The sequence below is a fragment of the Trematomus bernacchii genome, unplaced genomic scaffold (genome assembly GCF_902827165.1).
Source record: "Trematomus bernacchii unplaced genomic scaffold, fTreBer1.1, whole genome shotgun sequence".
NCBI classification, from domain to species: domain Eukaryota; kingdom Metazoa; phylum Chordata; class Actinopteri; order Perciformes; family Nototheniidae; genus Trematomus; species Trematomus bernacchii.
In genome coordinates, this window is record NW_022987616.1 from 4,026,960 (window position 1) to 4,041,536 (window position 14,577).

At 41.4% G+C, this 14,577-nt stretch overlaps 1 protein-coding gene across 1 annotated transcript in view; it reads left to right on the forward strand.

The window, feature by feature from the left end:
* ctnnd2a (catenin (cadherin-associated protein), delta 2a) overlaps positions 1-14,577 on the forward strand; it is a 208,383-nt gene that overhangs the window by 145,650 nt on the left and 48,156 nt on the right. The window contains 1 exon segment of the mRNA XM_034132641.1: positions 6,794-6,980. Coding sequence (XP_033988532.1) covers positions 6,794-6,980 — 187 coding nt within the window.

Sequence of the window (14,577 nt, forward strand, 5' to 3'; positions counted from 1 at the left end):
TGTATATGTACACATGCATTCACACTCAGATGAACAGTACTTATTTTGGAAATGCGTGCACATATCTGTGTAGGCAAAATATGTGACACCCACCTACATAAGCAAACATACATTACATTAGCTGATCTAATTTGATCTCCATTTCTGCTGAAATATTAAGCAATATGCCTCCCACTAAGAATTTCATATTCAACTAGAGGCCCTTTAGTGCAGCAGCAAACACTAACACAGACTCACCGCCGCTCACACTCACACACACACCACCCCAATAATGTAATCTAAATATGCAGCTACAGTTATATTCCAGCATGGGACTGCTGCTTTTGCCTCAGGAAAGGTAATAATGATGAACCTCAGTGTGTGTGTGTGTGTGTGTGTGTGTGTGTGTGTGTGTGTGTGTGTGTGTGTGTGTGTGTGTGTGTGTGTGTGTGTGTGTGTGTGTGTGTGTGTGTGTGTGTGTGTGTGTGTGTGTGTGTGTGTGGTGTGTGTGTGTGTGTGTGTGTGTGTGTGTGTGTGTGTGTGTGTGTGTGTGTGTGTGTGTGTGTGTGTGTGTGTGTGTGTGTGTTTGTGTGTGTCAAATGTTGTTTGGGAGCATGTGTCACAGGGTTCAGTCTATAAAGGCTAACATACTGTATGTGATACTTAGCAAGTCATCATATTTGAGCCTGTCTACCTTAAAAAGTGGACAGAAGAAAGACAGTTATTTTATATATCATCTTTTCCTTTTTTGTCACCTAATCTCTCCTAGTTTTATTATTCCTCCTACTTACAGTGGAGGAAATAAGTATTTGATCCCCTGCCGATTTAGTAAGTTTACCCACTTACAATGAAATGAACAGTCATTTCCTTCACTGTATATGTTCTTATGTTCTCTTTTTCTTCCCTCTGATGTGTCCATATTGCATGCTGCTCTTCTTGTGGCTCAGTGACTTGCATCACATTGGTCTGGATGGTATTTATCTGCACTTGTATCACCGATGTTTCTCGCTCTTTGCTCAGACAAAAGCCCTCTTGGTTGCACCAGGTTAGTCCTGAGATAAGAGACACGCGTGCACGCTGCTACAAGAGGATTGGACTTTCCCAAAGATAAAGTACAATCACGCTCATTCTCTCCTGCCAACAGATATAGATTCCAACTGACACACAGAAACACACGTGCGCACAAAGAAAACTGAGATAAAGTCGGTGCAGCCCGCTCATGTTCAATTTGACTCCTGACCCCATTTTCTTCAGCTGAACAAAGCTCATCTTCAAGCGCCATCACACACACACACACACACACACACACTCACACACACACACGCTCAAACATCCATCCCAAAACGCATCTCACCCGCAGGTCACTTGCTCACTGAGGAGACCTGGCAGATAACAACAATGACAGCCAGGGGGCCAGTGAGGAGTTTTTTTGATTCTCTCTTTTAACACCCAAAATACAGACAAAATAAAAAATGGATTGAATAACAGTGATTAATAGGCAGGGTAAGGAAGATGGGCACAAGGACTGATTGTGGAGGAAAGATGAAGATAGGAAGGGGAGAAAATAAGGAAGTAGTGTTTTTTATACCAGATAAAGAAGCATCATTAAAATTCACATAGAACTCAGTGTTGACGCTAAGCTATACGTGTCAGTGATGATAGTCATCAGACTTTGCCTTTAGGGACATTCTGGCACCTTAAAGAATATCTTAAAAGCTCTTAAGACACTGAAAGATTAAAACATTGCTTGGAGAGTGTTTGTAAGGAGTAACAAATTAATAAATTGCCCTGCAAGTCATACTGCATCATATTTTGAGCTCTGACTTGTATAAATAGTCATTATGCACACAACCTCTCTCTTTCCCTGGCTCTTCCTGTTCCCTGCTGCTGGCTGACTGAATCAGCGTCATGCATACTCTCCCCTGTTGTCTGTTTACTCTGATACTTAGCATTGAACTCCACATCTCAATTGCTTTCATGACAGTACAACTCTATTCTGAAGTCTATCTTCATTTGCCTGCTGGAAGACCCTGCTGGAGCTCTGATTTGCCATTAGAAACTCTTGCATAAATATTCAGTAATTCAATTAGGAGTGTATTTGAGTGTTTTTGCCAGACTTAAGGGGAACATTATGAGATAGTGTTTGGTTCTTTGAATATTAAACCACGTGAACATGTTCTAGTAAAACCGTAAAATACAAATATGGACCTGGCATGATCATAATATGAACCCTGTAATGTTCACAAGCCAAAAGTGGAGTAGGCTTTGCAAAAAGACAGATTCATCTAGCAGATCATTTGCTCTTCTTCATTTATATGTAGCACAAAGGCATTAGATCTATTGCCAAATTACATTCCTCTCAGAGCTTGACCTTCACTACTAATTGGTGGCTAAATGATTTGACAGCAATGGCAGTTGGTGTGGTTCATCAGGAGCAGTGGTGCATGCTGAAATGACATCAATAGACACAATCCTCAACGGCTGGGTTTGAAGAGAGTGGTTGTGCTAGAGTCATAACAAATCAGCCTCCTCATTACTGCCTCTGTGTTGTCAGCTTCGTCAAAGCCCTTCCCTATTCTCTGTGATTTAAGAATCTGTTTAGGACGGGGGAATTGAGACGGGGCATCATTTTCTTTTTTTGGTGACCAGAAAAACCTTCCCTCAACAATTTACCCTATCTCCCTGACGCTTCTGAAGTTTAAATATAGACAATCTTTATTGGCTTCCCTGGGTCTCAGTGTGAGGTAGATAGGACGAAGTCAAGGCTTCCGGGCCTGTCAGTCAAAGTGTGGTCGATGCCGAGGCTTGGGTGTCAATAGGAGATGCTATCCTTACTCATGGGCTCACCTTGAGGCAGTGGACCGTGGCACAGCCCGCTGCAGCGCCTGCCTGCTCCCAAAGGCTAAACTGAGAGGCAACTGCTGAGGAAATTGTTCAAAAGTGGAGCATTGGTGCAAACATCTTGAGTTATATGTGCTATCTATTTTTCCAAACTGGGGACAAATGAACATTTTAGCTAATTTCAAAGTGCTGATTGATATTCCATGCATTGCACAGCAGTGTTGGAATGACACCAAGCTGATGCTGCCAATAACTAACCGACATAGTGAAGTAATACTGCTGCCATATTTTACTGGAATGTATTCACCTTTCCTTCTGTTCCTTCAAGGCATCAATCACTGCTCCATGTCCAAATGCCCCCATTACTGCAGTATTTGCCAAAGCCATTTTAATTTAAGCCAAAGCTCGTAACCTTCTTTATAAAATGCCTGAGGACAAAGCTCCATCACAGTCATTACGAGATTCCTGTGGGGGAACAGGATGCCCTCACCAGTTTGACTTTTTCCGACTGCTGCTGCTATGCTATCCAATTGTTAGTGTCCTGCAGAAATGTCTCTGCAGCATTTTCACTGTGGGAGGCCCTGGTGGGAATGAAACCTCCACTATAAGCAGTGACAATTTACCCAAGATACAGGACCTAACCTAGAGCTGACAAATGTTTCCCACAAAGTGACTGCAGGACGGGAAGTTGTGTGACTCTGGGGTCAGCATTTGTTAACATGCTGTCACCTATAATTTAATCTAAAATCAATATTTCTTTGTTTTATTTCTCGTTTACAGTTTTTTGTACACACATTAGCTATGGTATTTGTCTTCTTTGGCTTTTCTCATTACCGGGCTCTGACCCCGCAGCTAACTTATTCACTTAGAGACACACAGATGAAGGCTGTTTAATAAAACATTGCCACTTGAGGCCTAACAGGTCTCACTCTGCCCATACAAGTCACACTCTCATTTATTCATGAATTCATGCAATCATCTCCCTATTTCCCCAAACCACCCAGCTCTGAGGAAACTGTCCGTCAAGCGTCTGAGGGGAACTCAGAGGAGGGAGATAGGAAGGAGGAAGCACACACACACACACACACACACACACACACACACACACACACACACACACACACACACACACACACACACACACACACACACACACACACACACACACACACACACACACACTCCAGCCTGATGTCCTTGTCTGTTGAACACCTGATGGTATACCCTTAAGGACACTGGGCTTAGCGAAGCATTACAGATCTATGTTTCTAGAGCAGGCAGGTGTGTGTGTGTGAGCGTGTGTGTGTGTGCGTGTGTGTGTGTGTGTGTGTGTGTGTGTGGTGTGTGGTGTGTGTGTGTGTGTGTGTGTGTGTGTGTGTGTGTGTGTGTGTGTGTGTGTGTGTGTGTGTGTGTGTGTGTGTGTGTGTGTGTGTGTGTGTGTGTGTGTGTGTGTGTGTGTGTGTGTCAACCTTGAATTTGACCAATGTTAGACGTGGCAGACAAAATGTCCTTGCCCTAGAAAACACTGAGGAGTCTATTCCTTTGTGTATCCTCCTTCTGTTAAAATATTTTCTTCGTCTCCGTCTGCGAAATAATGACATGACCACATCCCCTCACATCCATTGTGTTTTTGTCATGTCTGTGCTTTTTCTAGAGAAGCCAAAGGAGACATTACATGTTCTTGTCGCAAACACACATCCCTGTTTTTACCTGATTGCAATCACACACTGACAACCCTTCCCACTTGAGAAGTAGACCAACACAGTGAAAAGAGAGATACAAAGAGATGTTTGAAAGTGAAGTGTTTTGCCGAATATGTCTGCCATCGTGTGTTTGTTGATGATGGAGCTTTTACCTTGGTTTGAAAAGAACCCATGAGAGGAAGGAGAGGGACTCGAGATGTGAAACAAGAGGCGGATTAGTGAAAGTGAAGGCAAATGTTGCCACGCTCCCCCCCCCCCCTCTCACACACACTCACACACTCACACACCCATACAGTGTGAGCACTTGATTGCTGCCAAACAGCATACAAGGTCATCCTGTTATTATCACCCTCCTCTTCTTGTCCTCGCATGCTTCTCTAACTCATACACACACATGCACACACAGATTGTCATGCCTTCTTTTTCTCTTTTTAACTTTTCCCACACTCACACTTTAATCTCTCTGTCTTGCATAGTGTAATATGTTGGTCTCTGACTCTCTATCACTCCCCTTATTTTCAGTGAATGCCTCAGGATCTTTTACAGTTTAGTTATGTCTCTAAACCAAAACATCTCTTTTAATTTGCCATTGTATAGAAGCAGGTCAAATGTCAATCCTATCTCCAAAGCAGCCTTCCTTTGAGCTTTATGAATTCAGTGTCTTGCTTCTTTTCAGTAGTGCTATTGTTCAGATGACAGACGGTATCTATATTCACTAATGGCTGTTCCCTGCCACCCTTCTGTTTCATTTGCGCTAGCATCTAACAAGACATTAGATGCACATTGTATTGTGGAATGAACAGGACATCTCTCAGCCCGCTGACAGACTCTGTGAACACGGTCCATTGCACAGAGCACATTATGTCTAGAGTATTGACCATATTCTATTTGTGTTGTAACTGTGCAAATGAATGACGTCTGTCATCTACGACCCGCTACAGCTGTCTCAGAGACAAGATATGTGAAAGACGGTGACCTTTAAAACTGCATTTTTTTATTTGTCATATAAAAAGGTGTTGCATGAGTCTTCTCAATCTGTTCCTAAACCATCACACTTCTCCAGCTCTCTTCCTCTCATTAGTTTTCTATTTCTGTGTCTTTCATGCCTGTCACCCTCTGATTCACACATTCTTTGCTCATTGTTACTAAATCTGTTTGTGTAGCACTTGCTCTCTCTGCAGGGGTGACCAGTGCAAGCAGCAGAGACTTTTCAACATATGTTGAATGCAAGAATGCTGATGGTGTGTGTGAATGTGTGTGTGTCACAGTTGACCAACAAGGCTACCGCTGTCATACGTCTGCAAAGAGGCATCTGGTATTCCATCTGATAAGAAGTGTGTGTGTGTGTGTGTGTGTGTGTGTGTGTGTGTGTGTGTGTGTGTGTGTGTGTGTGTGTGTGTGTGTGTGTGTGTGTGTGTGTGTGTGTGTGTGTGTGTGTGTGTGTGTGTGTGTGTGTGTGTGTGTGTGTGTGTGTGTGTGTGTGTGTGTGTGTGTGTGTGTGTGTGTGTGTGTGTGGTGTGTGTGTGTGTGTGTGTGTGTGTGTGTGTGTGTGTGTGTGTGTGTGTGTGTGTGTGTGTGTTTCTTGCAAGTGATTGAAAATATCCTGTGTACATACAAACTTGCCAATACAGGAGCGTACATAACATTAACTTGCTGTGTGTGCGTGTGTGCTCTCCACAACACAGTTAATAAGTGATGCATTCGTTGGAAAGCTGGCTTTCCGCCTGGACCAACAGAAAATTGTTCTCAGATTTTACAAATATTCTGTACTTTGTTTTATTCTTTGTTTTATTCTTGAATAAAAGACTGAGAGAGGTTAATGGAACCACATTTCATAATATATCTGCATATGAAAGACATGTTAAAAAGTGGGAAAGAGTACTGTCTTCACTTAGCTGGGCTTCGAGAATACAGTTTTGACAGGAGCAGTAATAAAAGAGAGATTAAAAATAAGGAATTTACATTGCAGCCTGGACAGGATGTTAAACAGTCAAAATTATAAAATGGTGATGTTAAGGAGATGCGGTATGGTTTTATTTTGGCGTAAAGAGTTTCACATGATAGTTTAGTTGCAAGAAAAAACTAAAATGTCTTTAATACTTAATAAACACTATATGGGGGGAAAAAAAGTTTTCTCTGGGGGCAAACAGAAACAATTTGATCAAATGTAACCAAGTATTTTTGACAACAAAGTCACTTTTTCTGTAACACCCTTTACAAAATAATGGTTAAAATAAATGACCTTTAAATGTATATTTCTTTCTGTGCAGGTGTGCTGTGGAACCTGTCGTCATGCGATGCTCTGAAGATGCCGATCATCCAGGACGCCCTGGCCGTGCTGACCAACAGCGTCATCATCCCCCACTCCAACTGGGACTCCTCCCCCAATCACCATGACGACCGCAAGCTCCATCTTCACACCTCGCAGGTGCTGCGCAATGCTACAGGCTGCCTCAGGTAACAGCAGCACACACACAAACACACACACCTATAGTTGACAGTAATGTCAAGGCACTGTTTGCCTTCCTTTCTCTTCTTTAATCTCCCACTCATTCATAACAGTACAACACAGAGCCGTGAACTCTGTATGTGAATCTGCCTTCTTTGTTTTCTTCTGTTTCTCTGTTGCTAAGATTTTCCGTAATGAGACAATTCTTATGTGTGTGATAATGAATGTTGTATCCTTTGAATGTTCACCGCTGTGTGATTATACATGCATTTATTCATAAACTCTACACAATACTCTGTGCACAGTTGTTCCCCTATCTCCCTTTCACTCATTCACTCTATCTCTCTCCCTCACTAACTTGTGCTGGGAGCCATAGCAACAACTCCTCCAATTGTACGAGTTCTTTGTGCGTCAAGACATTTTGTTGCCGATGAAGTATGTTCGCTTTTTCAAGCTGGAAATAATGAAGGACAACTCACAGTTGTGTAGAACACTGTGTTCAGAGGTCGGAGGAGTTCAAGCATCACTGATAAACACACTTAAAATGGATTCATCAGACGGAGAAACTTTAACAGTGTGCACACAACAGACCAGTTTTACATAACCTTTTAGAAGACATTTGTCTATTTGAGTCAAAGAAAAAGTTTGTATTTGCATTCAACTGTTTAACCCTTCTCTTGCGTTTCGGGTCAAAAGTGACCGAGTTACTTTGTTTTTGATCATAAATATTGTGTTTTTCATCCAATTGCCTCAAGACCTTATGTTATCCTCCACACTAGGCATCTGGACATATACAATTGATGATCACCACTTGCATTGATTTCTTAGTGATTTATTCAACAGTGAAACACCCATGATGTTGACCGCCATAGGAAATGAATGGGTATGAGTGTATTATGTTCATCCTGCAGATAGAAAACATCTACACACACACACACACACACACACACACACACACACACACACACGCACACCACACACACACACACACACACACACACACACCATACACACCCACACACACACACTCTCTATCTCTCTCTCTCTCTCTCTCTCTCTCTCTCTCTCTCTCTCTCTCTCTCACACACCACACACACACTTCTTGTGCTTATGTCCCCCCACACCTTCCAGATAAAACAATTTACTCTAAGTTACGGGAACCTCTCACTTTGTCGCAATGTACACACACACACAGACACACACACAGACACACTCTCACACACACTCTCTCTCACACACACAGACACACTCTCACACACACTCTCTCTCTCTCACACACACACTTCTTGTGCTTATGTCCCCCCACACCTTCCAGACAAAACAATGTGCTCTAAGTTACGGGAACCTCTCACTTTCTCGCGCTGTGTGATACAATGTATCATACCTTCTCACAGGTGCGAGCTCTGTGCCCCTCCATTACTGTCTCTCATGCAGTTATATTTGTGCCTTGCTCACATTTGTCTCATTGACACAATGAGTAGGCGGTTTTCTGTCAGAGAGGCTCTGGACAAATGTTTTGAACCAGATGAAGAGGAGATTGAACCAGACATGTCTCAGAAATGGAAGACAACAGCGATCCAGACTATGAGCCTGACCAACAGTCAACAGACCAGGAAGAGGCCCCTGAGGGAGAGGCCCCTGAGGGAGAGGCCCCTGAGGGAGAAGAGCCCTGAATATTTATTTTTCTCTAAATGTTCATTGAGGAAAACAGTATCAGTGTCTTATTTTATATTCATCACAGTGAATGCAGTGAATGCTGAACTTGATGGGCCCACCGGTGGATCCGGACCATATACTGTAGTTTGAAAGTACACAATGAAACACTGACTTGCTTGTATCTAATCAATACATCCTATACATCATTGGAACGGGAAGAATCTCAGCTACAACACCAACTAAAGCATTTCCATCTCCAGTAAACACAGCCTACATGGCAAGCATTTATATAATATACAGTCATGTACAGTAAGCACTATCTTTGAACTTACTGCACAATTATAACATTAAATTCACCCCTGGTGTCATTCTGTCTGTCACCCCTTGATTCGACTTGCTTTGACTGTTCAAATGAGATGTCAACCATCAAAATTGGATAAGGGGTTCCAGAGATATCACTGTGCAAAACACACCGGTCAATTTTGACCGAAAATAGTATGGGAAGGGTTGTAGAGTACATCCAGTATAGCGTTAATCGATACACCTTTACCTCGTAGCCACATTAGCTCTTTGTATGGTCAAACATGTCAGTCATCCTTTGTTAAATCCAGAACAGATAATCCCAAGCATTATTTGACAAAAGGTGAAATTCAAACTTTTGTGGATTGCTCTGCACAGACTTTCTGTTTTTTACGAGTATGTCCCAAGTACAGAAGGAGCTCTTGATCCCGTACAACAACATCTGTTCTCCTACGTACAGTACAGACAATAACAGCAAATCCACAGAGGACTGAAACTGGTTTAGAAAAAAACCTCCATGTCCGCGGCCGCCTGTCTTTGAGCCGGCCCTCCATCACCCAGCAGCAGCAGCAGCAGCAGCAGCTCTGGATTAGACCTCACCCCGCTCGCTTTGCAGAGCTTCTCTCAAGCTGTATGCATGCTTATCTCAAGCTATTGAGTGTCTCTCAAAGGCATTTCAAAGCTATTCTGAAGATGTTACAAACAGGTTTTGGTATGTTCTCCAATAAGTGTGTGTGCAAGGTGCTACATTGTGTGCATGTGTGTGCGCAAGCAACATATCAAAGCAAAGGCTCCCAGGTGCTCAGGTAATTGTTCCGTTTGTAATCACTTAGAATACCCGCTTGGAAAATAGTAATCTTTCCAAATTTCTTTTGAGGCAGAATTCTCTGGTTGCTGTCTGACAAGTCAAATATAAATCTCCTGCCAGTCAACGAGAGACTGAGTCAACACTCGCACTATTCTAAATGTTATTTATTTCAACAGTATAACATTTTAAACCTAACATCCTCAAAGCTCTTGTAAATGTCTGTATGTTTTCTGCACTACAATAGTTCCTCACCTCAGAGGACCTACAGTCGTGCACCACTTTGATATATATTCTAATTTCTAACCACAGCTTGCAGTGCCAGGTGCATTGCTTCGATGCAATTAAATAAGCGCTTGGAAGGTCAAATCCAGGCTAGTTTTCTGTTACAAACCTCTCTGCCTTTTGTTGTCAGCACTCTAATGGATCAGAACAGGAACTGCCATGGGGCCCGGGGTACAGGACAAGATGATTATACATAATAACTCAATATCACAAACACCTGTATAAATCGAATTCAGTCCACTAATAGCTTGCAATAAATATTACATCGAAGGGAAAGTCCTAATGTCGGTGAGTGTTGTGCTGGGATGAGTCAGAGCGCTGCAGTGCTGATATAACTCTTGCTTTGCAACTGTTTGTGGATGGAATTGAGAGGATAAACCAATAGGTTATTGTCACTAGAAGATCAATACTAAAAGTTAATGTAAACTGTCCAAAATTCAAACTGATGTGTTCTGATGTTGAGTAAATTCATACATTTTGCTAGCCATATATATAATTAAATGACACATTATTAAAAATAATCCACAAAATAGTTAGCAATGGTACTTGTGTCAATCATGACACCAGAAAAGAGTCGAGTCAAAATCAAAAGAGTTAGTTCACCCAACACACGTATTCCCATCTAAGCCCTCTTGATATGCAGATAGGAAAGAGTTTCCTTTTGAGCTTTTTGAGTTTTTCAAATTTCTCTTTTCAATTATTTACATGTCACAAACTAAATTTAACTCCGCTGAACTGTCACTGTCAAACTCTTGAAATAAAATCTCATCATCTGCCTGGCTAGATACCAGTGGGGGTAAAAATGAAAGAAAATGTTTTTCCTTACTTGAAATAACTCATTTTTTGAAAGTAATGTGTTCAATGTTGTGCAAGAGAAGACGGCAGATGCTTCCTAGGTTTTGTGAATATTTGTTTAACGCATAAATGTGAACATTGTTGATGTTCATTATATTTGTTTGTGTATCCCAAAGCCTAAAACTTTTAAGACTTAATAATCCGTTTTTTTCCAGTGACATGTGTAGACTTTCAACTGTTATATCAAAACTATTATATCCTCACACACTAAGGAGTTTATAAGACTTTAATATGTGTGTGTTTGTCAGTGTGTGTCTTCCTGAAGATGTAGGGGAAAGATAAATGATGCCGTCAGTGCTCTGCTCCACATTGTGAAGCTACAGATCAAATTGTAAAAGCTGTTACAAGCTGTTAGAGAAGAAGAAAAGTTGGAAAGATAAGAACAGAGAGAATGAAGAAGTGGTGAACAACGAGAGGGAGAGACTAACAGGATCTCAGAAAACCTAGCGGAGACACAGAGAGTAATGAAGGTGTTGCTGCTGCTCTCCAGGGTTGTTTTCTATCTCACGGTCTGTTGTGGGGGGGTTAAAGTGACACAAGGCCACAGTGTTCAGGTCCCAGTGTGCCTCAGCTCAATTTCAGACCTCTCACCTCTCCCATTATCCCTGTGCTGTGTCTGTGTGTGTGTGTCTATCCTTCTTCAGTGTGTACAAGCCCTGAACACTGATATATCTCTTTTGTGTGTGTGTCTTTGAGCGTGCATGTACCTGTGCACTATATGTGTATGTTTGTACACGATGTGGTGGAATATAACAAAGTACATTTACTCAAGTACTCAACTAAAGTACAATTTTGAGTTACTTGTTCTTTACTTATTTAAATGTTATGCCACTTTATTATTCTTCTCTACTACATGTTCTGTACTTTTGTTCTACTACATTTATCTGGTTTATCATTTACATGTATCCTTTAACTTGAGTTAGACTCAAGTTATTAGCTGATAACACATATAAATCAACTAATACATAAACATGTTAACACATAATTATAGGTTTAAATATACAGCAGAATGATATGTAAAGTAATTAAAATAAGTTCTACATTTACCAGCTGGGATGAAATTAATGCATACATTATTATATTCCAGTGTTTTTAATTTATATTATTTGGAAATGGGCCATTATGCATAACGAGTACTTTCACCTTTGGTACTTTAAGTATATTTGATGGTACTTTTGTACTATTTTTACAATTAAATATAGCTATTTTTACTTAAATATAGCTATTTTTACTTAAATAAACGATCTGAGTACTTCATACATCCCTCTAAACGCGTGTGTGTTCACATGCAGGCACACGTTTCCCTGCCGCGAAAAATGAATCAATCTCAGAAATCACACCCGGCAAGGGGGAGTTGCATATGATAATGGGAATGAACTGGTGTCAGGGCATCAGGTGTTTCAAATACGGGCTGTGTGCTAGTGTGTGATGTCTTTCATGTTTGTTACTTTGGGTGTGAATATATAAAACGTGGGCCAAGCAGCTAATGATGCTGATGGACCCATATGCTGTCTAATCGATTGGTGGGAATTTAAGGCCCCTCCCTATTCACACTTTTGCCCGCTCACACACACATGCCGTGTTATCAGGCCAGACACATGGTCTCCTGTTAAGGGTTTCTATATCCTCCATTCAGTGGCTGTTTACCTCCCTGCAGGTTGTTGGTTTACAGCCAACCTGCTGTCTCTATACACTGTTGGTGTGTGTGTGTGTGTGTGTGTGTGTGTGTGTGTGTGTGTGTGTGTGTGTGTGTGTGTGTGTGTGTGTGTGTGTGTGTGTGTGTGTGTGTGTGTGTGTGTGTGTGTGTGTGTGTGTGTGTGTGTGTGTGTGTGTGTGTGTGTGTGTGTGTGTGTGTGTGTGTGTGTGTGTGTGTGTTTCTGTGCTAGTTCTCTGCTTATCGGGATCACCCACTCACTCATAAACACTTACAGTTTGCTTCCCTTCAGACACCCACAATGCAGTGATGGATTAGATGAATTAAGAATAAGTAGTCACAAATAACTTTTTATTCCATATTTGCTTTATTGATATTAATAGTTTGTTTGTCTGTTGATTACCGACTGCTGCCTCACCCCCTGTTCTCTTTCACTCACACACCCACACACACACACACACACACACACACACACACACACACACACATACACACACACACACACACACACACACACACACACACACACACACACACACATACACACACATACAAGTGGTCAGATACTTGTGCAGAGTTACCACACAGCAGCTCTTTGAGACAAAGTCACTCTGTGGTCATTTGTTCCTTGAGCAACACTAGAGAGCCATCTGTCTGAGACTCACTCGTGTTCACTTCCTTCCCGTACATGTTGCACGAATCCTCAACAAGTACAATTGTACAGAGTGACTAGCGTGTGATTTGCTCAGTGACTCCCAACTGATTTCTTCAGGTACACTATACCCTGGAGAGGAAAATCAATGTGGAATGAAAAATGTATAACCTGTCTAGTATCTTTTAAACAGTGTAATTGGTGGGAAAACAACGTCAATGTTGACCATGCTTTAATGACTGTACAGACAGATCCTGCAGACACCAGGAAGCTTGTTAGTGAACTTTTTGGCACTTCGCTACTTTTCAGAACGTACTATTGTTTTTTACCATTTGACTGGGATTACTGTGATTCACCAATCAGGCTACTGGAACATTTTACAATCTGATTCAGAAAAATTCTGTTCTTTAGTGATAGATTCCCTAAAAAGACATGTGTGAAAATATTGTGAGTTTAAACAAATTCCAGCATCTGACTCTTGATGGATATTATATGATGAGGTCATGTTTTCTTCTTTTTCTAGGACCATGTAGGGAGTTTGGGAAATGGCTTTGGCTCATTTGCACTGGCAACAATGGCCCTCTCCTGTTATTTAACTTCAGCTAAGTTAACAACTTTTAAATTCTGAATAGGATGCTTAATCAAGTTCTGTGTTTTTTTGCTCAGTAGGTAATTATTTAACGAGGTTGGCTAATGAGTTAGGCTGGATTAATGAAGAGTGACATCAGATGAAGTGTTAGCCTGTAATGGACTCATTAAATTGTAGAGATTACCGGTTAAATGTAAGGACGTCATTCACACACACACATACGCACACACACGCTTTCAAAGCAAAGTGTTTTTAGTGTTGATGCAAAGACACACTGCTAAAAATGTCACCATCCATACTCATCCTTCATTTGCTTATGAAATATGCCGTTTGATCTGCTCTCTATCGCTCCATATCCCTCTCTGCGAGCGATAACCATATGCTCAGATTATGTTTCCAGGGTCCATAAATCCCTTATGTTAGAGTGAGGAAGCTGACTCAAACAAACAAGCTAGCAATATATAAATATTCTTTGAAGCAACACAGCGAGATGTGAGGACACCTGAGAACACATTACACTCGGAAAAAAAGTTTGCAGGCTATTTTCTGCACAAGAAATCCTGGCCTCTGTGCGTTTGTCAGTAACTAGCACAGAAGGAGAGGCGTGTTGTAGAAAGGCACAATATGTCATGCTTCATTACAGAATCACTAGACCAGGGGTCTGCAACCTTTGTGACCAAAAGAGCCATTTTTCCCCCTTTTCCACCAATTTCTTTTGTCTGGAGCCGCAAAACATATTTGATAGGTTGATAGCTTATAAAGCTGTATATATTGTTATATCATAGACGAAAACTACAGTTTTTTTGCAT